The 21093-nt window shown below is 65.6% G+C and overlaps 6 protein-coding genes across 33 annotated transcripts in view; 3 read left to right on the forward strand and 3 right to left on the reverse strand.

The window, feature by feature from the left end:
- MAPK8IP3 (mitogen-activated protein kinase 8 interacting protein 3) overlaps positions 1-5441 on the forward strand; it is a 48078-nt gene extending 42637 nt beyond the window's left edge. For 19 of the 21 annotated variants that reach the window (XM_027614124.2, XM_027614115.2, XM_027614127.2 and 16 more), the window contains 13 exons: positions 151-316; positions 1021-1203; positions 1294-1483; positions 1588-1707; positions 1786-1866; positions 1955-2022; positions 2121-2269; positions 2669-2840; positions 2927-3040; positions 3222-3260; positions 3436-3615; positions 3723-3872; positions 3943-5441. In XM_027614124.2, the coding sequence (XP_027469925.1) occupies positions 151-316; positions 1021-1203; positions 1294-1483; positions 1588-1707; positions 1786-1866; positions 1955-2022; positions 2121-2269; positions 2669-2840; positions 2927-3040; positions 3222-3260; positions 3436-3615; positions 3723-3872; positions 3943-4064 (1734 nt within the window). In that variant the 3' untranslated portion in view covers positions 4065-5441. The remainder of the gene's footprint in view (positions 1-150; positions 317-1020; positions 1204-1293; positions 1484-1587; positions 1708-1785; positions 1867-1954; positions 2023-2120; positions 2270-2668; positions 2841-2926; positions 3041-3221; positions 3261-3435; positions 3616-3722; positions 3873-3942) is intronic. The other 2 variants (XM_027614137.2, XM_027614121.2) reach the window with 1 other exon arrangement.
- On the reverse strand, positions 4866-6485 carry NME3 (NME/NM23 nucleoside diphosphate kinase 3). Of its 3 annotated transcripts, none has more exons than XM_027614139.1 (5): positions 6366-6485; positions 6154-6284; positions 5957-6058; positions 5765-5877; positions 4866-5689 (listed from the first exon to the last, which is right to left on the reverse strand). In XM_027614139.1, exons 1-5 carry the CDS (start codon positions 6409-6411, stop codon positions 5572-5574), a joined length of 510 nt encoding a protein of 169 aa, XP_027469940.1. In that variant the 5' UTR covers positions 6412-6485; the 3' UTR covers positions 4866-5571. The 3 variants fall into 3 exon arrangements, with proteins under 3 accessions (XP_027469940.1, XP_027469939.1, XP_027469941.1); XM_027614138.2 differs by having other exon boundaries at positions 5483-5689; positions 5773-5877; XM_027614140.2 differs by lacking the exon at positions 5957-6058 and having other exon boundaries at positions 5483-5689; positions 5773-5877.
- A 123-nt stretch (positions 6486-6608) lies between these two features.
- MRPS34 (mitochondrial ribosomal protein S34) lies at positions 6609-7787 on the reverse strand. Its single transcript, XM_027613470.2, has 3 exons — positions 7411-7787; positions 7279-7321; positions 6609-7186 (listed from the first exon to the last, which is right to left on the reverse strand). Exons 1-3 carry the CDS (start codon positions 7729-7731, stop codon positions 6891-6893), a joined length of 660 nt encoding a protein of 219 aa, XP_027469271.2. The 5' UTR covers positions 7732-7787; the 3' UTR covers positions 6609-6890.
- On the forward strand, positions 7779-11123 carry EME2 (essential meiotic structure-specific endonuclease subunit 2). Of its 4 annotated transcripts, none has more exons than XM_027613459.2 (8): positions 7779-8102; positions 8240-8376; positions 8697-8789; positions 9424-9515; positions 9633-9775; positions 9949-10064; positions 10250-10439; positions 10517-11123. In XM_027613459.2, exons 1-8 carry the CDS (start codon positions 7853-7855, stop codon positions 10615-10617), a joined length of 1122 nt encoding a protein of 373 aa, XP_027469260.1. In that variant the 5' UTR covers positions 7779-7852; the 3' UTR covers positions 10618-11123. The 4 variants fall into 4 exon arrangements, with proteins under 4 accessions (XP_027469260.1, XP_027469257.1, XP_027469261.1 ...); XM_027613456.1 differs by having other exon boundaries at positions 7784-8102; positions 9682-9775; XM_027613460.1 differs by lacking the exon at positions 9424-9515 and having other exon boundaries at positions 7784-8102; positions 9682-9775.
- Positions 10728-16856, reverse strand: SPSB3 (splA/ryanodine receptor domain and SOCS box containing 3). 2 transcript variants are annotated; one of them, XM_027613463.2, is made up of 7 exons: positions 16699-16856; positions 15390-15527; positions 12661-12844; positions 12359-12546; positions 12170-12272; positions 11957-12082; positions 10728-11770 (listed from the first exon to the last, which is right to left on the reverse strand). In XM_027613463.2, exons 2-7 carry the CDS (start codon positions 15513-15515, stop codon positions 11436-11438), a joined length of 1062 nt encoding a protein of 353 aa, XP_027469264.1. In that variant the 5' UTR covers positions 15516-15527; positions 16699-16856; the 3' UTR covers positions 10728-11435. The 2 variants fall into 2 exon arrangements, with proteins under 2 accessions (XP_027469264.1, XP_027469263.1); XM_027613462.2 differs by lacking the exon at positions 16699-16856 and adding an exon at positions 16040-16276.
- Positions 16857-17078: 222 nt separating this feature from the next.
- NUBP2 (nucleotide binding protein 2) lies at positions 17079-20965 on the forward strand. 2 transcript variants are annotated; one of them, XM_027613467.2, is made up of 7 exons: positions 17080-17212; positions 18505-18623; positions 18701-18899; positions 19568-19722; positions 19862-19972; positions 20123-20192; positions 20408-20965. In XM_027613467.2, the coding sequence occupies exons 1-7, from the start codon at positions 17197-17199 to the stop codon at positions 20551-20553; spliced, it is 816 nt and encodes a 271-aa protein (XP_027469268.1). In that variant the 5' UTR covers positions 17080-17196; the 3' UTR covers positions 20554-20965. The 2 variants fall into 2 exon arrangements, with proteins under 2 accessions (XP_027469270.1, XP_027469268.1); XM_027613469.2 differs by lacking the exon at positions 20123-20192 and having other exon boundaries at positions 17079-17212.
- Positions 20966-21093: the final 128 nt, after the last annotated feature.

Consider the following 21093-nt stretch of genomic DNA (forward strand, 5'->3'; position numbering starts at 1 on the left):
ACCAGCGGTCTAGACGGGACGTTCTGTCTGCGAGGGAGGACAGCCACATCTCCTGAGGCCGCGGGCAGGGCTGCACCCCGAGAGAGGTCAGGAGGCCCCCAGGACCCGTGCAGCCACTGGAGAAGCCTGCTCTCCCATGCTCTGAAACAGGCGAAAGAGCTCCCCGAGCCGGACGCCACCTCCAGCCGCGTGTGGATCCTCACCAGCACTCTGACCACCAGCAAAGTGGTCATCATCGATGCCAACCAGCCAGGCACCGTGGTGGATCAGTTCACCGTCTGCAATGCCCACGTCCTGTGCATCTCCAGCATTCCAGGTGAGGGCCGGCAGCACGGGGTCTGCGCCGCTCTGCAGACAGCTGGGATGGTAGGCCTGCTGAGCCACACCAGCTTTGCTTGGGACATGCTGTGGATGCACGGAAGCCCGTGGGGGCATCCAGAGGGGAGCAAACTGACAGTCTTGCCCCTTAGTCCTGTGAACAACCAGAAGACCCCAAGGTGATGCTCACTTGCCTGCCTGGAAGGAGGTGGGCCACAGGACAGATTGAAATATCAGTCAAGCACTGAGCACAGACCTGCCGGTGGGCCCAGTTCCCGCTACCCAGCTGCAGCGGGGAGAACGGGGGCCGGCGGAGGCTTGGCTTTGCCTCTCAGCAGTATTCCTCATGCCAGTATTTGGGGGTGGCCAGGGCCCTGCCGGGGGCAATTTTCCAAGATGGCCCAAGCTGCTCAGAGTTCTTAACTTTCTGACACGTGATCAGAGTTGTTTGCTCCCAGAGACCAGAGTCTCACTCCTCCATGCCTCTTGATGGCTCTCCAGGCCTGCAGGCCGTGGTTGTGAGCAGGTGCCCACATGCTGAGGCCAAGCTGGCCTGAGAGCCTGGGGCCCACTGTGCTCTCTGCATCAGCAGGCGGCTCCCACCTCCTTCCCCAGCACCCCCATCGAGACATGAGATCTGGGTGTGGTCTGGTAGAAGGGGCTCCCCGGCATGGGGTGATGGGGCTGTGACTCTCCCCCCAGCGGCCAGTGACAGTGACTACCCTCCGGGGGAGATCTTCCTGGACAGCGATGTGAACCCTGAGGATTCCGGTGCCGACGGTGTGCTGGCAGGCATCACCCTGGTGGGCTGTGCCACCCGTTGCAACGTGCCCCGCAGCAACTGCTCCTCCCGAGGGGATACCCCAGTGCTGGACAAGGGCCAGGGTGAGCTGGGCCTGCGCTTGGGCGGCCACCTTCCCTAAACCCCTTTGTTCCTCCCCACCACCCGGCCAAGCCCACCCTTCCCTTCTGCAGGGGAGGTGGCTACTGTCGCCAACGGGAAGGTCAACCCATCTCAGTCCACGGAGGAGGCCACAGAAGCCACGGAGGTGCCAGACTCTGGGCCCAGCGAGGCAGAAGCAGCCGCAGTGCGGCCTGGGCCCCTCACGGAGCATGTCTTCACCGACCTGGCCCCTGCCCCGGCCCCCAGTGCCCAGCCTGGCAGGTGGGCTCTCTCAGGACGGGGCAGATGGAGGGGAGGGGAGACTGGCCGAGGTGGGCGGGGACAGGCTCCCACGGGCCACCCTGGAGCAATCATCCTTCTTGCAGTGAGAACGGGCCGGAGGCCGACACAGGTGGGGTGCAGCCCGAGCCAGAGCCCAGCGCAGACCCTGCAGGGACCAGCAATAGCGCTGCCCCCACCATGTGGCTGGGAGCCCAGAACGGCTGGTAGGTGGGGCCCCGGGTCAGGGGTTGGGGAGGGTCTCCTGGGCGAGCACCCCTGCCCACCATGGCCTCCTCCCACAGGCTCTATGTGCACTCAGCCGTGGCCAACTGGAAGAAGTGTCTGCACTCCATCAAGCTAAAGGACTCTGTGCTGAGCCTGGTGTACGTGACCCCAGCTGAGGGTGGGGCGTTGGGAGGGAGGGGCTGGCCACCAGCCTAAGCCCACTCGCTCACCACCATCCCATTCCAGGCACGTGAAAGGGCGAGTTCTTGTGGCCCTCGCCGACGGGACTCTGGCCATCTTCCACCGAGGTGAAGGTGAGGTCCAGGGGCTCTGGGCAGGTGAGCGGCCACCCCCACCGAGGGCAGAGGTGGGCCCTGGGCAGGCCTGAGCAGGTGTCTGGGGCTCTCTGCAGATGGCCAGTGGGACCTGAGCAACTATCACCTGATGGACCTGGGCCACCCCCACCACTCCATCCGCTGCATGGCTGTCGTCTGCGACCGCGTCTGGTGTGGCTACAAAAACAAGGTGCACGTCATCCAGCCCAAGACGATGCAGATTGAGGTGAGTGCTGGTAGCAGGAGGGCCTCGTGGGAGGGCAAGTGGCTCCTGCTGGTGGACGGCGCTCCCACCGTGCCTTCTAATGGGCCCTGGGGGCGTTGTGTAGTCAAGGTAGGTGACTGCATCACAGCTGACAAAGGGCAGCTGGGCTGTGAGCACCAGTCCGTCTGGGTTGTACCTGCTGCTTTACTCGGCAGCAAGTCAGGCCAAGACCCGCAGGGGCCCCGCACGCCTCCCCAGGACGGGGTTGTGACTACAGCTCCTCGCAGGAGCCTGCACCCTAAGGGGCAAAGCAGGTACTAGACTGAAGGCTGCAGGGAACTGCATGGGCGTCTCCGTGACCAGTGGCCGTGGCGGGTTCAGAGCCCCCACCCCCGCTGATGCGCTGCCACGACCCCACAGAAGTCATTCGACGCCCACCCACGGCGGGAGAGCCAAGTGCGGCAGCTGGCGTGGATCGGTGATGGGGTGTGGGTGTCCATCCGCTTGGATTCCACATTGCGGCTCTACCACGCCCATACCCACCAGCACCTGCAGGACGTGGACATCGAGCCCTATGTCAGCAAGATGCTGGGTGAGGGGCTGCGCCGGGCTCGGGCGTCAGGGCAGGGAGGGCCCCCCGCACCAGCCGTGCCGACTGCCTCGCCCTCCTCACCCCAGGCACAGGCAAGCTGGGCTTCTCCTTCGTGCGGATCACAGCCCTGCTCATCGCGGGCAACCGCCTCTGGGTGGGCACCGGCAATGGAGTGGTCATCTCTATCCCGCTGACCGAGAGTGAGTGACCCCCCCGCCCCGACATCTGCACAGGTGGTGGTGACTGCTGCTGAAGGACAGGAGTCAGGTGGGGTGGGGGGGGCACGATTGGCCAGGCCTTGCTCCGGGGGACGGGGATGCTGCCCGCCCTTCCCGTGACATGTCTCCTCTCCCTTCCATGCTGCGCCCCTCACCTCCCCAGCCGTGGTCCTGCACCGAGGCCAGCTCCTGGGGCTCCGAGGTGAGTCCAGAGCACATGCCTCCTGCCCTCACAAGGAGGCCCCCACCTGAGATGCCCTGTGGCTAAGGCTGGCCTTGCCCCTTGGCGGAGGGCGCTCTCCCGTGCACCGCCCTTGCCTGCTGGAAAGCTGGTCTCCTACTCAGGCTCAGGCCCTGCGGCCCTTCTCTCTCTCCAGCAAACAAAACCTCCCCCACGTCTGGGGAGGGAGCCCGCCCTGGGGGCGTCATCCATGTGTACGGTGATGACAGCAGTGACAAATCGGCCAGCAGCTTCATCCCCTACTGCTCCATGGCCCAGGCCCAGCTCTGCTTCCACGGGCACCGTGATGCCGTCAAATTCTTTGTGTCGGTGCCAGGTGAGGGGCTGGGCCCCATCCGTGCTGGGCTGCTGCGTGGCCTCCCTCCGCGAGCCTGTGGGGGGGGCACTGGCCGCCCGGCTGAGCTCCGTGTGTCCTGACAACAGGGAATGTGTTGGCCACTCTCAACGGCAGCGTGCTCGACAGCCCCTCTGAGAGCCCCGGGCCCGCCGCCCCTGCCTCAGACGCCGAGGGCCAGAAGCTGAAGAACGTTCTGGTGCTGAGCGGCGGGGAGGGCTACATCGACTTCCGCATCGGTGAGTTGGCGCTGCCCGGGGTCCCGGGATCCCCAGCAGGGCCATCCCATCACCGCACCTCTTTGTCCAGGGGACGGAGAGGATGATGACACCGAGGAGAACACTGGGGACATGAGCCAGGTGAAGCCCCTGCTGTCCAAGGCAGAGCGCAGCCACATCATCGTGTGGCAGGTGTCCTACAGCCCTGAGTGAGGCTCCGGCCTCCCCCGCCCCGCCTGCCCGACGCCGACGTGTACATACAGCCCCACCCGCCTGCCTGCTGCCCGCCCTGCAGGCAGCCCGGCGCCCACCCCTCTTATAACCTCTCAACCTGCAGCTTTCACCTTAGGGCCGGGCCTCCGCAAAGGCGGGCAGCAAAGGCGGACGCGGGTCTGGCTGGGAGGGAGGGACCCTCACCAGGAGGGGAAGAACCTCTCAGGACACGTGCCCCAGCAGCTTCTGGCTTGCCCCCGATCCCAAGTTCTCCCATCTGGGGGGCATTTTGGGGCCAGAGCAAGGCAGGAGGTAGGTCGGGCTGGGAGAAGGCCCTGCAGGTGGCTCCCAGCTCCACCCTGGGCCCCCCACTTCCCTCACTCCCAGGACTCCCCCAGGGCAGGTAGTAGGGACTTCAGCCCGCCAAGTCTTCCCAGCCGGAGCCTACTTGCCTTTGCCTGCTGCCTGAAGGGGTGGGCCTGACCCTAAGGGAGCCGGCCTGGCCACTGGCCTTCCCTGGGCCCCCTGCACCCACACCCTGATGCCTGCCCCGGGAATTGGCATGGAAGCACGTAGCCAGGCTGCCTAAGGCAGCTGCTTGAGAAGCCAGATGCCCTCTGCTGCTCACCCCATTGTAGCCAGCTCTCCCCAGCTCTCCCTGGGCAGAAGACCCACCTGGTAGGAGCAGGCTCTGGAGTCCTCCCCCTCCCAGAATCCCCTTGGGTGGAATTTCTCAGGCTGCCAAGGCAGGCCCAGGCCTCAGGAAGAAGGGGAGGCCCCTGGTCTCTCCTGGGGTCAGTCCTAGGACACAGGCTCAGCCTCGGTGACAGGGGGACACGTGGTCCGGGGCCTGCCTCCCGCACAGTCTCCAAGGAGCCCCGTTCCCAAGACACACTATGAAGTGCCTAGGGCTGGCAGCGTGGCCTGCTCCCCTGAGGGCAACTGAAGATGAGCCTGCGAGGGCTCGTGGCAGAAGCTGCCTCCGGCCGGCTTTAAACATGGATACCCGCCGGCTTTGAGGGGTCCCGCCCTGGACTGCCACCTCCCTGACCTGCCCAGGTCCAGGCCTTACTCCTGCTCCAGAGGCCCTGCTGCCCACCCACCTCCCACCAGAGAAGCACAGACCTTGGGCAGCCACCCCACGAGCCCAGCCGGCCACCGTCACGTGCAGCTGCAGGCTTCTCCCCACCACCCTGCCACTCTCCACTGTGATGTACGTCCAGTCTCTTCTGTTCCCACGGGGCCGTGAAGTGACTCGGGGGCTAGCTGGGTGGGTGCAGCTGGGGGAAGGGGCTGGGTGGTGATTCTCCTCAGGCTTTGGCCCTGCAAGCGAACCCACGTATTTGCTCTGTATGTAATAAATGTCTTAACATCGTAGCCCTGTGTCCCTGGGCCCAGACCAGCGGGAGCGTTAAGGATTTGCTTCACTTTATTGTCTCAAGAAATGCTGGCCCACGCTGAGGGCCAGGACGGGCCGCAAACTGGAGGGGCCCGCGGGGCTGGGCGTCTACTCGTACAGCCAGTGCCCGGCGCTGTCCTCCCAGCACAGCAGCTCGTCGCCGCGGAACCAGAGCGCGATCTCGCGGCGGGCGCTCTCCACCGAGTCGCTGCCGTGGATCACGTTCCTGCGGGAGAGCCGCATGAGCGCCGGCGGCCGCTGGGGCGTGGCAGGGGCTGGGCGCGCGCTCTCGCCGCCTTACTTGCCAACCTCGACGCAGAAGTCCCCGCGGATGGTGCCAGGCGCGGCGTCGGCCGGGTCGGTGGCCCCGATGAGCGCCCGCGAGGCGCGCACCACGTCCAGCCCCTGCCATACCTAAGCGCGGGCCGGCGGGACTCAGTGCACCGGCTTTCCGTCGGTCCGGCCCGCCCGCCCGCTCGCTGCCAGCACTAACCATGGCCACCACCGGTCCCGAGCCCATGTAGTCCACCAGCCGGCCATAGAAGGGGCGCTCGCGCAGCTCGGCGTAGTGCTCGCGCAGCAGCTCGTCCGAGGCCTAAGGCGGACGGGGGTGGGGACGGGCCGCGCGCGCCGGGGTCCCCGCCCGCCGCCACCCGCGCCCCGCCGCCCCCCGCCCCCGCGCGCCCTCACCTGCACCAGCTTCAGCGCCACCAGCTTGAAGCCCTTGCGCTCAAAGCGCCGCACGATCTCGCCCACGAGCCGCCGCTGCACGCCGTCGGGTTTCACGGCCAGGAAGGTGCGCTCGTGCACGCCGGCGCAGGCTGCGGGGGCCCGCGGGGTCGGGGCGCGTCAGGCCCGGCCGCTCCCGCTCCCCCACCCCCACCCCGGCCCGCGCCGCTCACCCGCCGGGAAGAGGTGGGCGAGCACCGTCAGCAGCAGGCACAGCATGATGGCGATGGCAGCGGCGGCGGCGGGCGTGGCCTGCGTTTAAAGGGGCCGGGCGGCAGCTGCCCAGGTATCCCCATCCCTCGGGCACCGCCGGGCCGGGCGCCCCACAACACGGTCGGCTTCTCCTCCCCAGCCCTGCCCACAACCTGCTGTGGCTGCCCAACCCGAAACTCAAAGAAAGCACAACCCAGGGCACTGGTTCTGCCTTTATTCGCGCGCAAACGGTTCTCGGCTGAGTCCGGCAGGGGCCGCACGTAGCGGGGGAAGCTACCAGCGCGGGCGCTGGGGCTCCGCGCTGCCAGCCCCGCCTACCCCCGCTTCCCCCCCCGCGGCCCTCTGGCCCAGAGCAAAGGCGCGAGGGGCAGGGTCTGGCTCCACGCTCCCGGGGAGGCTGTCCCAGCTGCAGCCCAAAGGCGTCTTCATTCACAAACCGGGGCCCAGGGCCTGACACCTGTCCCGCGGCCATCCAGTGCTGGCACTTAGACCGGCGTGGCCTTGGCCTTTTTCTTCGCCTCCTGTCTCGCAGGGTAGTCCCAGGGATCCACTCGGGTCCGCTCCAGATTCAGCATGGGCTCCTCGGTGCTGGAGTCCCCCTTTTTCTGCCGCTCTGCTAGAATCATGGCCCGCAGGAGCGGCGGGTAGGGCACGCAGCGCGGAGCGTCCTCGGGCGGCGCGGGCGTGAACGCGGTGAAGACCGCCTCCTCGTGCTTGGGCACCAGCCGCCAGTCGTGGTACATGACCTGCCCGATCTCCCGGGCCTCGCTCTCCGTCCGTCCTGGAAAGAAGGCCGGGGCTGAGCGCACATGCATTCGCGGGGCAGGCTGTGACCGGCAGCCGGGGGCCCCCGCCCCGTCCCCAGCGCCTCACCTTTGAAGGTCAGCACGCCCCAGGCCTTCCCGTGCTCTAGGTTCTGCAAAGCAAGCGTACAGAGCATCGGCTTGGAGCGCGCGCTCGCCCCCTCCCCGAGGCCGGGGCGCCGGGGAACCCACGCACACGCACCTGCGCCGTGTAGTCGGGCCGCACGCGCGTCAGGCGCCAGTAGCACGGCTCGTCGTGCTGCCACAGCCAGGACTTGCGCGTGACCAGGCGGCCCAGGCCGAAGAGCGGCAGGCGGCTGAGCAGCTGCAGGAGGCTGCTCTCCCGGCGCACATCCGCCCAGGCGCGGACCGGCAGGCGGCGGCCCGAGTACGGCCGCGTCAGCGTCTCGTAGTCCAGAGCGTAGCGCTGCGAGTCGCGCGGTCGGTTCCGCTGCTCTCGCAGGGCCCGCACGCGACGGGCCAGCTCGGCGATGAGCCGCGGCCGCACCTTCTTCCGCGCCATGGTCTGAGCCCCGCTCGTCCGTGCACCGACCGGAAGCCGCGCCGCCGCCGCCGGAAGCGGCCAGTGTCCCGCCGAAAGGCGTCCGGGTGCGGCCGGAAGCCGAGTGGAGGCCGGGCCGGCGATGGCGCGGGAGGGCTCCGGGAGGGCGGGGTACTTGGGCCGGGCGGGGGCCCGGGGCGGGGGGCGGTGGCGGCCCCCGACCTGGGAGGTCTCGGACTCGGACGGCGAGGGCCCCGCCGGCGCGGAGGCCGGCGCGACGGCCCGCGGGCCGGTGAAGGAACGCAGGGCGGCGGCGGAGGAGCGCAGGGCGGCGGCCGAGGCGCTGCGGCCCGAGCAGGCCCTGCGGCGCGTGGCGGTGCGGGTGGACGCAGGTGCGGGGGGCGCCCCGGAATTGGGTCGGTTTCCCAGCCGGGCAGGCGCGTGGTCTGGAGCCGGCCGGGCCCAGGCCAGGGATCCGCTCTCCGCAGCCGGGCACTGACGACAGCCATGTCCCTGCGGCCCACTGCAGCCCTTCTGGAAGATACTGGTGCCGACATCCTGCTGGAGGCCCTGCGCGCCCTGGGCTGTGAGTACCACATCGAACCCCAGCGGCCGGCCCGGAGTCTCAGGTGGACCAGAGCGAAGCCGGATCCTTGTCCCCGCACTGTGAGTGTATTGGGGCTACAGAGTGCACCCCTGGCCTGTTTGCTTCCCGTAACTTCATGTAAGTCTGTGGGTTTTGCAGACCAGTAAGCTAGAAGCAGGAACGCTGAGGGGGTACCAGTGAGTTGCAGGGTTGGCGTCAGTGGACCTAAACTGACCTTGGACTTGCCCGGGGATGGGAAGTGGGTCATTTATAGAACAGTCCCCGTGGGGCTTGGGCTTGGCTGTGGCCACGAGCCTCAGAGCCACTGGGGTGCCCAAGGCAGGGCCCTGGGGCATGTGAGGGGGTGGGTGGGCAGCAGTGTCTCTGGATGTCCCCACAGGTGCCTTCGGAGGTGTGGGCTGCAGATGAACAGGACCTCCTTCTGCTCCTGGAGCCCGAGGAGTTTCTACAGGGCGTCCAGCAACTGACCCAGGTGCCGGGGAGTTGGGGGAGGGGGGCGGACGGGAGGCAGTAGTCCTCCACACATCACTAGGGGCTGGGCTCCTCAGCCTGGGAGAGCTGCTCTGCCAGTCCCCGTTCCCTGCCCCAGGGAGAGGGGCCAGACACGGTGTGTGCAGCAGCCTGGGGCTGTGGGTGAGATGGGGAAGCCAGGTGGGTTCTTGGCCAGGGAGCAGATGGGGGCTGCCTCTGGAGAGTAAAAGTTAGGTTAAGGAAGATTCTCTGGAGAGCTGCGTGATAAGGCAAAGGCGTAAGGTTAGACCCTGTTTGGTCTTGATGTTTGTGGTTTGGTGTCTCTCAAGGAAATGTCGCATGCTACGCAAATGGTGGGCCGGGTTGCAGAGATAGAAATGGTGGCTGGGGGCTCAGTGCCGCTCCTCCAGGTGCCTGGGAGGTGTTGGGGCTTTCAAAGGTCCCTGGGCCTTGTGGGAGGCACACAGGTGGTTTCCAACAGGAGCTGACTGGGCAAAGGAAACCAATGTCCTTCTCTCCCCACTGAGTCTCTCTCAGGCCTTCTTCTTTTTTGTCTGCAAACACAGTGGCTGGGTCACCAGTGGGCCCTGCCTGCTACAGCCCCAGAAATAGGTGTGTTAAACTTTGGTTTGCAGACTCATGGCCCGTCTTGCTCTGTGCCCTGGATCTGTCCTGAGAGCTCCACCAGCCCCCGCCTGGCTGTCATCGGGCTGGATGCCTACCTGTGGTACCAGTCACTCTCATGCCCTTACTAGGCCTGGCTAGGTTACGGGAGTTCAGGGGAAAGGTAGTGGTGGCCCGGGGCTTGCTGGGACACAACGAACTCCCTTTCTTGGGGGCTCAGGGGTAATGACGGGGTGTGGAGAGCCAGAGAGATGGGCATCTCTGCTCAGGTCTCACCAGCCCAGCAGCCAGGAGATGCGACGGCCAGAGAGTCCAGCGGTGGACCATGCCACAGTGGCACTCAGCTGGCCCAAGGTGGAGGAGGTGAGGGCCCATCAGGTGGGGTGAGGTGCTCGCCCTTGGTCCTGGCACTTGGGCTGTTCTCCAAGGCCCCGCAGTCCCGGTTTTGGTCCCAGAGCAGCACGTGGGGTTGGGCGCAGCTGGGTGTCCCCTGGGGGTGACCTTGACTGACCCACACTGTGGGCTCATCTCCTCAGGCCCTGGTACTCCTGCAGCTCTGGGCACATCTGGATGTACTGCTGGTGGCCTCCTGGCAAGAGCTGAGTCAGCATGTGTGTGCCTTCACCAAAGCCCTCGCTCAACGCCCCTTCAGGTGCGTGACCCCCACCCTGACTGGTGGCTGTGGCTGGGGGAGGGGACAGGGACACCTGGAGGAGCGGGATCTCTCTGGTCTCTTTGGGAGCAGAGCGGGCCAAGGGCTTTGTGGGGCTGGGAGGATGGGATGCTCCGCAGACATGAGGCCTCTGGAAGCGTCCCTGCATTATTCCCCATCTACAGGCGGTACCGGGAGTCCTGTGCCTTTTCCTTCTGTGTGGCTGGGCGCTGGGCAGCCAGCGAGCGCGTGGCGAGCGGTGGCAGAGGGTTGCGGGGCATCTGGTGGCGGCAGATCAGACAGTTCCACCGGGTCAGCCCGGCTGTGGCCGATGCCATTGTCACCGCCTTCCCCTCCCCCCGCCTTCTGCAGCAGGTGGGTCCCCTGGTACCCCCTCTGGTGTGGAGCCAGGTCCCCTTCAGCTGCCCTGCTTACCCCCATGCCTGCCCTAGGCATACACGAGATGCAGCACGGAGCAGGAGCGCCTGGCCCTCCTGGCAGACCTCCCCGTGAAGATGGGCGATGGCGTGCGGCCTCGCAGGGTGGGGCCTGACCTTTCCCGCCGCATCTGCCTCTTCCTGACCACCACCAACCCTGAGCTCCTGCTGGACCTGGGCTCCTGACCACACCTGGGGGACAGGACGGGACATGGTCCACCCCATGCAAGGGCTGAACTGCCAACTACCCGGGGCATGGGGGAACAGGGTGCTGCTCCTGGGGTGCATGGGAGGGCACAGGGTGGCCAGAACATTCTCGGGTAACTGGGATGAGCAGGAGAGGAGGAGGTGAGCTTCCCCAGCCCTGGGTCCTGGATACACCGACTGCGGAGCCGGGGCCCAGTTGGGGCGTCAGGAAGGGGGAACACACACCAATCATGGGGAGACTTGGGAGTGGCACCTTCTAAGAAACAATAAGACAAAGTCTGGAGGGAGGAAAGCACACTGGGTGGTCTCTCCTGGAGGGTGTTGTGATGCAGCCGGGCCCAAGGGGAGGAGAGCAGTGGGCCTCAGCTGGACTCCATCCTGTCACCACGGAGGCATCACATAAAGTCTAAGTTTATTACGGTCGTTTCGGTCTGGGACGGGAGGAACAGCAGCTGATGACATGCAAAAAGCAAGTGAAGGAAACCACAAGGCCGCACAACCGCGCCGCCTCTAACCACATCCTCTTGGGCGCTGACTCGCAGCCGGTCCAGAAGAGCCGGGCCAGCCGCCTCCTTGCAGTGCAGGGAGCAGATGCTCTGGGGGCCTGGGGACCTGTCCCAGCGAAGTCAGCCCTCCACACGAGTCATGCCCCTAGAGCCCGGTCCAAAGGGAGGGACGGAGAAGGCGGCCCCTTGGCCCCAGGAAGGCAGTTTTCACAGGAAACGAGTCAGGTCCGCCGGCAGCGCTTCCTCTGGCAGTGCCGGGTCTCGGGGCCACCGGCCGTGGCCTTGGGGGAGGGTGCAGGTGGCTTGCGGCGGCCGCAGCTCATGCTCAGGACCCAGCCCAGCTTGTGGTGCAGCAGCTGCTTGAGGCCAGGTGGCAGGGGCAGCCCCTCCAGCGTGTCCCCGGAGTCGGGCCGCAGCTGGCGCAGCCGGTAACAGCACAGGTACTGCAGGGAGGTGACGCTGGCGCACGAGCGGATCACCTTCATGCTGCTCTTGGCCGCCGTGGAGCACACCATCGGGTAGAACTTCCTGTTCTGCAGCTTGGTGGCCGCCACACCTGGGCGGGGAGCGCAGCCTGAGTCCCAGGCTGAGCAGGGGCAGCGCCTGTTCCCGCCACCCCTTGGGCTGCCCCACCCTCTGGGAACCCCGGGGCCTCAGGTTCCTGGGAGGACCGGCTTTCAGGAAGCCTGGGGTCACAGTTCCACACCCTGTAGGCATGGGTCAAGGTCATGGCTGCCCTCACCTATGCACTTCCTGTTCTTAAAGAAGGTGAGCGTCCCGTGCCAGGTGTCCAGGTGCACGCCGATAATGGAGCCCTGGCCGAACCTCGACGAGAAGCTCATCTTGTCGCCCTTGTGATGGAGAAGCCCTGGGGGACAGTGGGATGGGGTAACCCTGCTGCCTCAGGGTCATCGCCCCCCCCCCCCGCCCTGCCTGCCCTTGGGGCCCTGCGCACCCGTGTAGGAGAGACCCCAGCTGTCCTCGTCTCTCCCAAGCAGACTGCAGAACGTGTGGTGGTACTTGTCCAGGTCCACATCTGACGTCCCGATGCCCACCATCTGGGAAGAACGGGGCAGGCAGAGCGCGTCTGGGCACCTGGGGTCACACCTGCCCATCCCACCCCCCACCAGTGCTAGCCACTGACCATATCAGTGCCATAGACCGGCGAGGTCATCTTGATCTCCCAGAAGTGCTGGCCCTCCCCCAGCTCCTTGGTGCCCCTGATGGCTGCCGTGCCGCAGCTGTACTCCATGTGAAAGTTGACCTTTCGGTTGTCGCAGCTCAGCAGGGTGGCCGAGGATTTATTCAGGTCATCCCACACCCAGTCAAAATCTGCAGGAGCCAGGGGCGGAGGAGGCTGGGGCCGGGCTCACCCCTCCCCCCGGCCCCGGGCTCCCTCCCTGCCCGCCCCCCCCCCCCCCCCCCCCCCCCCCCCCGGGTCCTCACGCTCGTCCTCCTCCCCGCAGCGGCAGTCCTTGTCCTTGCTGCGGCGCGCCGAGTGCAGGCTGCTGCAGAAGGGGGCCTCACTCTGGCCGTCACAGTCACAGAAGGACTCCCCGGTCACAGGCACAGCGCTAGGGATGGGCGGCGGCAGGGCAGAGGACTCGGGGTCGGAGTCGGAGTCACTGTGCTGGGAGAGAAGAACTGGCTGCTCCCGCCCGGTCTGCCCTCCGCCCTCCATCCTAAGATCCACCGCGTGCGGGGTCAACCACACCCATGCCCCAAGCAAGCACCTGCAGATTTGGCTTCAAAGGGCTTCCCTGGGTCTCCTGAGCAGTTAGCCCCCACCCTTGCCCAGAGCCACCACCAGTGACCCCGGACACCACCTCTGGCCTCCTGGGAATGAACTGAAGGACTCCACCCTACCTCCACACATCCCTGGGGTTACTGGGTGCCCTACTGACAACCAGCCAGGTGGAGCTGCTGGATCCCCAGTTTCTCCTCTGGGCCACCTGAAGCAAGGGAGCCGCAGGACAGAGTCTGCTGCTGACCTAACGAAAGCAGCCTGGCTCTCCCCAACAGGGAGCATGTGGGCTCCGGGGGGGGGGGGGGGGCCCTCACTGTGGCAGAGCCCCTGCGCCTGTCCTGGGCTATGGCCCTCTGCTCATCCATGGAATGAGTGGCTCTTAACCCACAGCACAGGGCCCTGGAGCCCCGTGCTCCCATGTCCATGCATGAAGTTTCTACCACAAGACGTGCAGAGGGGCCTAATCCTCAAGGCACGTGTGCCATGTCTCGGGGGCCTGACCATGGCCCAGAGCCAGATCCTTCCTGAATACCAGCCAGGGCTGCTGATGCTACAGATGTTCTTTGTGCATGGAGCTGTTCCTCTTCTGACAGGCCCCTCTGGACACAGACCCTGGGCCAACCTATAAGGGGCTGGGGTCTCACTGACCAGTCCCAGAGTGCAGGCAGGCTCTAGGTGTCTCTCTGGCAGCCCGGCAGGCTGGGGTCCTGGTCAGGCTCCACCCTCCACCCCCTGCTCTCCTGAAATGCCATCTGCACAGCAGGCCAGGTACCCCCTGCTCAGACCTGGGGCAGGGCCTGGCCCACCTCAGCATTCTGCTGCCCTGAGTGTAAGGCCCACACCCCCTATTGGGGCCTGCCCCCCCCCCACTCCAGTTGGGTCCAGTTGTCTCGTCTTTGCCTCTAGAGAAGAGGCTCTTATAGCCCCTCCCCTCCTGTCCCGTGCTCCTATTGTGATCTGCTTTCTCCCACTAGAACAGAAACTGAAAAAACCTGCTCCTTGTGTGTCTCCTGTCACACCCAGGGCTATGGAGTGGCCACACAAGCTACACAGCGGAAACTGCCCTAAGGAGCTCAGAAGCCTCAGAGACAGATGCCAACAGGAGACGGGAAGAAGGCTCAAAGCACCCCACCTGCATGTAATGCTGATCCCCCAAAAGCCAAGGCAGACCCACTGCTAGTGAGAGGCGACCCCCTTCCCACTGTCAAGTGCCAGGGTCACAGACCTGAGCACCGGGGCTCAATGTGGCCAACCCCTGCGCAGCAGCCCACCCCCAACCACAGGACAAGCATCAGAGCCAAAGGGAAGGGAGGTGTGTGTTCAGCCTCCAGACGTGCTCAGGGTGACACACCCACCCACACCGCCAAGGACTCCAGGCCCATCAGGTGACAGACAAGCTTCAAATGTGTGTCACGTGCTATGCCCTGGTCCCTCAACACCTCCTGCATCTCATAGCGATGAGCTGGCCAGGCAGAGAGAGGCGGGAGAACAGATTGCTCAGGTCACGTGGTCAGGGGGAGCTGGAGGCGGGACTGGAATGCATGCCGAGGCCTCTTGCTGGCCTGGGCAGGGAGTCTGTGGAGGCCCTAGGAAGGGGCACAAGACACTACCAACGCCTCCCATTCTCCCCCCCACCCCACCCCGGTCTCGCAGTTTCCACGGGGCTCAGCCACCCTCACTCTAAAGACACCCAGCTGGGCCAGGTCAATAACACGGGGTGGCTGTGACGTGGCAGAGCCCAGTCACCCAAGGATCACCCCTGCAGGAAACAACTGGGGTGACTCAGAGCAGAACTGAACCCCTACCCTGGTCTGAGAGCCCTGAGAAGCCATCCACAGTGCCTACCCCCAGCAAATGGGACACAGGCCGCGCAGCCCTGCTGCCCCGTCCGCCATGGCAGGGGTTGGGACAGCGAGGCGCTCAGGGCCAGTAGGCAACCTGCACTGCACATGGACAGCCCAGCCGCTCCTCTGACTGCTCCCGGGCTCCCCAGCCTCCCAGAGCTCTGCAGCTGCCGAGTGTGGGAAGGCGCAGGCGTTTTGGGCTCTAAAAATTGTAAGTTCTCTTTCTACGTATGTAGACACAAACATCAAGCGTATGACTGTACGAGTGGAGAAAACATCCAGGAACACACACGTCAAGCTACTTTTGGACACTGGACGGATAAACGGAATAGAGTTTTTGTTGAACTGACCAAAAACGCAACTGCTGTGCCCAAAAGACAAGAGAATAGAGAAGGTGGGATCTGCCCTGGGGTCCTGTCACCCCAGGACCATGTGGGTCCTTAACCCGGGGAAAGGAGGGCCCACCTGGCCCGTCCTCGGCCCTTGGGGGCATCTTTCTCTTTCAGTCCTGGCTCAGGCACTGCCCACCCTGGGCGCCTCTACCCCTTAGACCAGCCACGCCCACCTCCCCCACTAGGACCTACCTGCCCATCAGAGTCATAGCCCCAGTTAGTGGTCCCTGCCAGAGCCACAGCCCTGGCATCCGCGTCTCGGTGGGCCGCACTCAGGACAAAATGCCAAGCTCTGCTGCTGCGAGGGCGCCGGGCCATGATGGACAGGATCTGGAAGAAAACCCAGGTTCTGAGCAGAGAAGACAGGAGACAGAAACTCCTGTGCTCCAACCCGGGCCGGCTGCGCCAGCCCCGTCCAAAGAGGGGGGCTCTCCGGAGCCATGCAGATGCCGAGCAAGGGCACTGGAACTCTTCTCGACCTCGGACCTGCCTCCAGTATACAAGCACCTTGATGAACGCAAGGCAGAGAGTGCAGAACACCGTCCAGATGCCCATGACTCTCCAGTGCATATCTCAGCCCCTGTCGGAGCTCAGCCTGATGAACCCAGCTGTCGCTCAGGCATCTCAAACCTTGTCTGGCTCCTCCTCTGTTGTCCAGTTTGACAAATGGTATCTCCAACCTCCCAGTTCCTCATGCCAGACCCATGGCAGTCACCCTGGACACCCCTTTCCTCCCTCGGGCACTGGCCTAACGGCCTGACACACCCAGCACCACCGCCAAACCATGTCCTGAACCCCTCTCTCCATCCTCGCCGCCACCGCGACTTCCAGCCACAACACACCTTCACTCTGGCTCTATCCGCTTCACTCATTCACTCAGTCAAAAAGATGACTTTTTGGAGAACAAATCTTAAAAATTCAAGCAAGTTTCAACCAATCTTGAAACTCCTCGGCCTTGCATTACCAAAACAACATGCAACATCCCGCAAAACCTATCAGGTTTTTTTGTGCGTCCCCACGCCGCAAGGGCCTGGGTCCAGGTGCGAGCCCTTTCCTGCCCTTTGCCCAGAATGCCTTTCCTTTCCTGCATTCTCCCAGTAACACAACGCCTTCTAGGGCTGTCTCCTGGACCCAGACTCGGCCCCGGGAGGCCGAGGGCTGCCCCGCTGTCCGGACGCCCGCCGCGCACGAGTGCTCCCCGAGGCGCCGCCCCCGCCCGCCCGGCGCAGGTGGCGGCCCCGCAGCAGCGCACAGCAGGCGGCGCGCTCCGGGACCAGGCCCGCGCGGATCTCCGCCTCCGCGCTGTGGCGGGGATTGCGGCGGGGCCGCCCGCCGAGCCCCGGGGCCCCCCCGGCGCCACCGCCCGCAGGAACAAAGGCGCGCCGGAGATCCCCGCCACCAGCGGTCCCGCCAGGCCAGCGGGCGCGGCGGCCATGCGCGGCGGCGCCGAGGGGACCCCCGGGGGCCGCGGGAGGCGCGGACGCCGCCCGCCGCCACTCACCTGCCACAGCTCCGTCGCCGCCGCCGCGCTCCGCCGGGCGGCCGTGACCTACTTTCGGCTCCCGAGCGAGACGTAAACAATCCCCGCCCCGCAGCCCGCCCCCCGCGCCGCATTGGCCCCGCGGCCGCTGGCGGGCGCTGCCGGGCGCTGCCGGGTGCTGGCAGCTCGGGACTGCGGACAGGGGGCGGGCCGCGCGGCACATGCCTACTACCGAAAGGTTGCCAGATCTGTCAATCCTGACTCCACATCCCCATTGGTCAGCTCTCAGCCGTCGGAGAGAGGGCCCGTGTGCCCATTGGACGCGGGGCGAGGCAGGGACTGACACGGAAGTGAGCCCATTTCCGGTTCATCGTCGGCACCGGAAGTGCGTGCACCTTACGTGAGATGTGATTGGCTGAGTGGAGCGCCGGTGGGCCTATCAGAACGGCTAGGGGGAGAGCGCTGCGAGGGGCGAGGGGTTGGGGCAGAGGACGGAGGCTGTGCCGCGCCGCGGGAGGAATGGAGGTGGCGGCGGGTGAGTCCGCTGGGCCGGCCGGAGCGGGAGGGGCCGGTCTGCAGCTGCTGGTCGCAGCCCCCGGTGCTCAGGGGAGCTGTCGTGGGCGCCCATAGGGCGCACGCAGGGTGCTTGGAGGGGGCCAGCCGCGTCTTGCTGCGCCCGGGGGCCTTGGTTCGGTGGCCTGGTGGCGGCCGAGCTGTGGTTGGAGCGGGGGTCCCAGGAAGGGGAGCCAGAGCGCCACGTATTGTTGATTCTTCGTGGAAGTGTTGTTCCAGCATGGTGCGAGCGGGTGCAAGCAGGTGTGGCGTGCTGCTCCGGGGCTGCCGCCGGCCTCAGTGACCAGGACCCGCCGGGAGCCAGGCCCCGTGCCCCTCTCAGCTCCTCCCCGCGAGGCGTTGGAGGCGGGGACCTTTGCACCTCCCTTTGAGAGGAGGGTCTGGAGGAGGGCCAGGGCGTCCTTTGTGGAGCCCCCCCAAGGACCGGGGTTCACGGGGAGGGTGGTGGGGAGAGAAGCTTGTTGGAGGTTGGGCAGGAGTGCGGACGGTGAGGTCAGAGGGTACTGAGGCAAGAACGTTAGGGTCTTGCAGAGGGACTGAGGGTTGTGTGGGTGCAGATGGCAACCCCTGGGAGAGGCAGGAGTTGGGATGGTAGTTCTTCAGTGACATGTTAGGCTCATTGGAAGGAAGAGTCGGGGCAGAATGGCCCCTGGCCAACAGAGAGCCACAGTTGTTGGGCCCGGGGCTGAACGACCATCCCGTGGCTGCCCTTGTGTGCTTGGGGTTCAAAGCATGGTCTGAGCCAGAGAGGTGGGTATGCGCCCATGCGTCCCTAGAGTTGTAAGCGTCTCTCCTGAAAACTGGAAGCCAGGGCTGCCTTGAGTGCTTCTGACCCCAGGAGAGCAGTTGGGCACCCAGGGATCAGACCTAGATCCTAGGAATCGGGGTGGGGACCGCCTCAGCACAGATGCACCTCACGCCTGTCATGACGGCCCTGTTTCCCCCTGGAATCAGCTGGGAGCCTGCAGCCCCTCTCAGTTCCTATCGCCCTGGTGTGTGTGTGAGCTCACAGGTGCGTGCACACGTGCTCCCAGCAGAGAGGGGCGATTTGAGATAGCGCCTTCAGGGAAGCGACGGGTCTGGTCTGGGGCCTGTCCTCTGGAAGACCGCCCAACTGGGGGTGTTTGCTTCCATCAGGGCAAAGGGGCAGGTCTCAGAATTTGGGACGTGGGAGGTGCTTGTGACCCTTCTGACTGAGCCTCCAAAAGCATCTGGTGCGAAGGGGATTCTCTGCCCTCTTTTCCTTCTGACCAGAGCCTGGAAACCTGGCAGGTGTCCGGCACATCATCCTTGTCCTCTCAGGAAAGGGGGGGGTCGGGAAAAGCACCATCTCCACGGAGCTGGCCTTGGCCCTGCGCCATGCAGGCAAGAAGGTGAGCACCCCCAGCCTTGCCCCTGCACGGACCGACCCTCTGCTCCTGCCCCTCGTGGACGTCCTGCCTCCTTGCAGGTGGGGATCCTCGACGTGGACCTGTGTGGCCCCAGCATCCCCCGCATGCTTCGGGCACAGGGCAGGGCCGTGCACCAGTGTGACAGTGGCTGGGTCCCCGTCTTTGTGGACCAGGAGCAGAGCATCTCCCTCATGTCCGTGGGCTTCCTGCTGGAGAGCCCGGATGAGGCTGTGGTGTGGAGGGGCCCTAAGAAGAACGGTAACGATGGGTGGGGGACGGCACGGTCAGCCCTCTCGCGCCTCCCAGCTGCCGCCACAGTGCTCAATAAAAAGTCAGTTAGAAAGTCCCATGGGAGCTGCGGGCTCTCCTCCCCAGGGTTCTTGGGTAAAGCTGGAGACCCCAACAGCCAGCTATTTCCAAAACAGTCCTGCTGCTCACCTGAGCGGTCAGGCCTGCGTGGGAGTTGAGAGCAGGAGGAACCCCATCCATGTCCCTGAGCGGGAACGGTTCTGCTCAGACCTGAGGCCACCCAGCATGGGGGTGGAGTGCTGAGCCTGGGCGCTGGGCCCTCTGCACCCACAGGCCCCACCAAGCCCCGTAATGGGCGGTGGGAGGGGCAGGCGGCAGGCTCCGCGCAGGGGCTGTGTGCGGGACATGCTGACGCGGCCTGCCGCTGCAGGTCACCGGCTCTCCTGCTGCCGAAGCTGGAGGTGAGCCTGAGTCCAAGCACGGACACCCCAGGAGGGTCACAGCTCCTGGCTCAGGCCTGAGCGGAAGTCTCAGGGGGCAAGGGTGGCCCCACAGCCAGGAAGAGAGGGGTGCTTGTGGGGGCCTGTGCTGTTGGGTGGACCCGGGACGGGCAGAGGCCCCTCTGCTGGAGGCGAGGGGCTCGGTGAGACCCCAGTGAGCCCCCTGGGTCCTTGCAGCGCTGATAAAGCAGTTCGTGTCTGACGTGGCCTGGGGACAGCTGGACTACCTGGTTGTGGACACCCCACCAGGGACCTCTGACGAGCATATGGCCGCCGTGGAGGCGCTGCGCCCCTACAGCCCACTGGGGGCCCTCGTGGTCACCACGCCCCAGGTACCGCAGGACCACCTTTACGTTGCCTGGCTGGCCTCAACCTCACCTGGGACCCGGCACTGGTCTCGGCTCTTTACGCCTTCAGTGGTGCGTTTTGAAGTTACCCACTGACCCGCTGTCCTCTGTTCCCTGGTCTCAGGCAGTGTCTGTGGGGGACGTGAGGCGGGAGCTGACCTTCTGTAGGAAGACAGGGCTGCAAGTGGTTGGGGTCGTGGAGAACATGAGTGGTTTCGTCTGCCCACACTGCGCAGTGAGTCCTGGGGACTTGGTGGGTGGTCACCAGCCCTTGCGGGACGCGGGGCAGAAACTCAGGCGTGCTGTGGGGGGCGAGGACACCCCTGGACCTGCCCCTGGAGTGTGTGAGAGGTTCCTTACGGGGGGCCGCATGTCTGTGTTCTAGGAGTGCACCAACGTCTTCTCCCGGGGAGGCGGGGAGGCGCTGGCCAGACTCGCCGGAGTCCCCTTCCTGGGTGAGCGCAGCAGGGCTGCCACTCGGCCTCTGCTCTGGGGCTCTGAGTTCCCCACGCCCAGTGGGCATGAAAGATGGCAGCGGGCAGCTGGGCTTGAGCGGGCGCCCGCGGGAGCCAGAGGCTGGCCTGGGAGCCCTGTGTGGGGTGGGGCTGGGAAGCTGGCCCCTCGCCCTCCGCTGCCCTCACAGCCCCTCTCCTGCTGTCTCCCTTCGCAGGCTCTGTGCCTCTGGATCCTGAGCTCACGAGGAGCCTGGAGGAAGGTCGAGACTTCATCAGGGACTTCCCTAAGAGTCCTGCCTTCCCCGCGCTCTCCTCCATAGCCCAGAAGGTTCTGAGCAAGGCGCCTGCTCGGGTCTCCTAACCAAGGCGGCCCCCCTCTCGCGTCTCCTGGCCCCATGCACACAGGCCTAAACAGGGGCTGTGGCCGTGCAGGCGTCTCCCTGCCCCTGGAGCCACGCCGAGAGTGGGTGGTTCTGCCCAGTGGGCCGGTGGCAGTCCCAGGGGAAGGTGTGGGGTCCCGGCAGCTGAACTCTCAGGTGACGGCACATCCGCTCTTGTCACGGTGCTCACGTGCCCCCGACCCACGGCCGGGCTGCACCTGGCAGCCCAGGCTCCATGTGGGGCACGAAGCCTGCGTGTCTGGAAAATCCCTGGGGCGTCTGCCGTCCTTAGGGCCGCCCTGAGCAAAGCTGGTGACAGCGGGGAGCATCTTGTGAAGTGTCAGACTTGTTAACATCAGAAGAACCCCCTATTAAACGTCCCCCTGCTGCAGCTACAGGTCTGATGCTTTCAGAGTGTGGCGCCCTGGTCCCGCCTGCGCCTTAGCATGCTGGTACGCTCCACGGCAGCCAGCCCTGCCCCCTGATGCCCGGCCCGCAGGCCCCTGCAGACGTCTGGGTCA

This window comes from Zalophus californianus, chromosome 10 (genome assembly GCF_009762305.2).
Source record: "Zalophus californianus isolate mZalCal1 chromosome 10, mZalCal1.pri.v2, whole genome shotgun sequence".
Lineage (NCBI taxonomy): Eukaryota > Metazoa > Chordata > Mammalia > Carnivora > Otariidae > Zalophus > Zalophus californianus.